Source organism: Juglans microcarpa x Juglans regia, chromosome 5S (assembly GCF_004785595.1).
Source record: "Juglans microcarpa x Juglans regia isolate MS1-56 chromosome 5S, Jm3101_v1.0, whole genome shotgun sequence".
Classification (NCBI taxonomy): Eukaryota; Viridiplantae; Streptophyta; class Magnoliopsida; order Fagales; family Juglandaceae; genus Juglans; species Juglans microcarpa x Juglans regia.
Window position 1 is genome coordinate 12850238 of NC_054603.1, and position 2111 is coordinate 12852348.

General features: G+C 41.2%; 1 protein-coding gene across 1 annotated transcript; it reads right to left on the reverse strand.

Moving 5' to 3' along the window:
• Nucleotides 1-1442: 1442 nt before the first annotated feature.
• LOC121267113 lies at nt 1443-1868 on the reverse strand. The gene is made up of 2 exons (XM_041170985.1): nt 1776-1868; nt 1443-1688 (listed from the first exon to the last, which is right to left on the reverse strand). Exons 1-2 carry the CDS (start codon nt 1866-1868, stop codon nt 1443-1445), a joined length of 339 nt encoding a protein of 112 aa, XP_041026919.1.
• Between the last annotated feature and the right edge of the window lie 243 nt (nt 1869-2111).

Genomic DNA, 2111 nt, shown 5'->3' on the forward strand with positions numbered 1-2111 from the left:
TCTATTCTTAAGCACTCCATAGTGGACGAAAGAGTTCCACTAGGACATTGCCCCGTCCTAACACTCGGGGTCATGATAAAACTTTTAAACCCTTTTCTTTGTAAACATTTTTTTAAAACACTTTTGCCCAAATGCATGTGACATGAGACTTAAGACATGCGTACTTATACTTGACATATGATATATAAAATGTCGTGCATGAAATAGTCTTCCTAGGTTCCTTTTGTCCCTTGATTCTTCTTGAAGGTTTCTAGCATGTTGACAAGTGGCAAATTCTCTAGGGTAGGCGTGTAAGTCACCTCTTGGTGTTTTTCCTACACTTCTCTCTCCCCCTTGTCCCACTATCAAGGCCAGATTCATAGTGCATCACATGCATGACACATAGCACTAGTGACTAAGATTTGGGTCATGGACCTAAAGCCATCGGGCCTGGGTTTCTAAATGGAGCCAAAAAATACATGGCATTCTAGGGTTACTCCCCTCTTGGGCTCAAGTTGTTAATTCAAAGACTCTAAGGCCTTCCAAAATAACTAAAGCTCATAAAATGCCATGGAAACTAAGAATAAAATCTATGGGCCATGTTAGGGAAGCTCGGGTCATCACATCCTCCTCTGCTTAGAAAAAGATTTCGTCCTCAAAATCGGCACAACAACCATCAATCGAAATATTCGTAAGAAGAAATACTGAGCTGCTACCTCTTCCATATGCTATCGTAGGCTTCTCGGATGATGTTGATGATGAGGGTACTTCATTTGCCTCTTTTGTCACTGAATCTTGTGAAAAGTAGAATATTGCTTCCAGGTCGTAATCAAAGTACATATTGACCCGCATGTCATTCAACCTATGCTCTATCTCGAGCTCCGTATCCTCGATTGGTTGACGTTCTTCATGGAAAAGAATACAACCCATAGATGTGTCCTAGGTCTCACAGGGTATAAACCTACTCGCGCGTTATTCAGCTGTGCGACTCGATTCTGCTACTGGATCAAAATTACGTAGATTTCTTCTTTCTGCTTCCTTCGAGCTACACCACGCTACAACTCCTCATGTGGTAACGCTCGTCGAAATTGAAGCCTTTCTCGAGAATCCGCATCCATCACATGGGTGCGATGATGCTCAAATATCTCCATCTGTCTAGATTGTTCTGCTATCACCTGTTGCTTTCTACTGAGGCGATCTCTTATATGACGTTCTCTTTGTTCTCTCAATTGCACCACTGAAGAAATAGACATACATGGGGTTGGTAGGTGTACACAAGGTTACCACGCTTAAACTAACCAATAGGGAACAAACAAATTTCACATAGAACAAAACATTCACACATATATGTATAAAAAAATTTCAGGCATACATCAAGAGTTGTAAGATACAAACAAATGAGGGTATTCACTTCTCAATGTATCCTCCCATTCCCAAGTTGTTTCTTCAAAATCTTGGTTATTCTAGAGTACTTTCACAATAGGTATCTTCCGATTCCTCAACTCTTGTTCCTTGTGATCCACAATCTGCACTGGCCATTCTTTATAAGACAAGTTGGGTTGAAGCGATATCTCACCAGGCTTCATTACCACTAGCCGTCTTTCTCCAAAACTTTTCTTTAAGGTTGACACATGAAACACATTATGTATTCCCTTCATCTCTGCTGGCAAATCCAATATGTAAGCTACGGGGCCAACTTTTTCAATTACCTAATAGGGTCCTACATATCGTGGACTCAACTTTCCCTTTCTACCGAAACGTATGACTCCTTTCATGGGTGATACTTTGAGATATACCCAATCTCTTACTGTAAACTCCATATTCCTCCGTCGGTTATCGGCATAGCTCTTCTGCCTATTCTGGGCTGCTTTGATTCCTTCTTGAATCATGGTCACTTGTTTTTGAACTTCCTATAAATACTCGGGTCCTATCATTTTTCTTTCACCCACTTCATCCCAATACAACGGGGATCTACATTTTCTTCCGTATAATGCCTCATAGGGTGCCATCTGAATGGTAGCCTAAAAGCTATTATTGTAGGCAAACTCCACCAAAGGTAGGTGACTTTCCCAATCGCCACTTAGTTCCATAACGCATGCTCACAGCATGTCTTCCAAAGTCTGGATTGTACA

Coding starts and splice junctions, on each gene's coding strand:
- LOC121267113 (XM_041170985.1), bottom strand. CDS start 1,868: ATGATTCAAGAAGGAATCAAAGCAGCCCAGAATAGGCAGAAGAGCTAT. Junction 1,689..1,775: donor AGTTTACAGTAAGAGATTGG/GTATATCTCAAA, acceptor GGACCCTATTAG/GTAATTGAAAAAGTTGGCCC.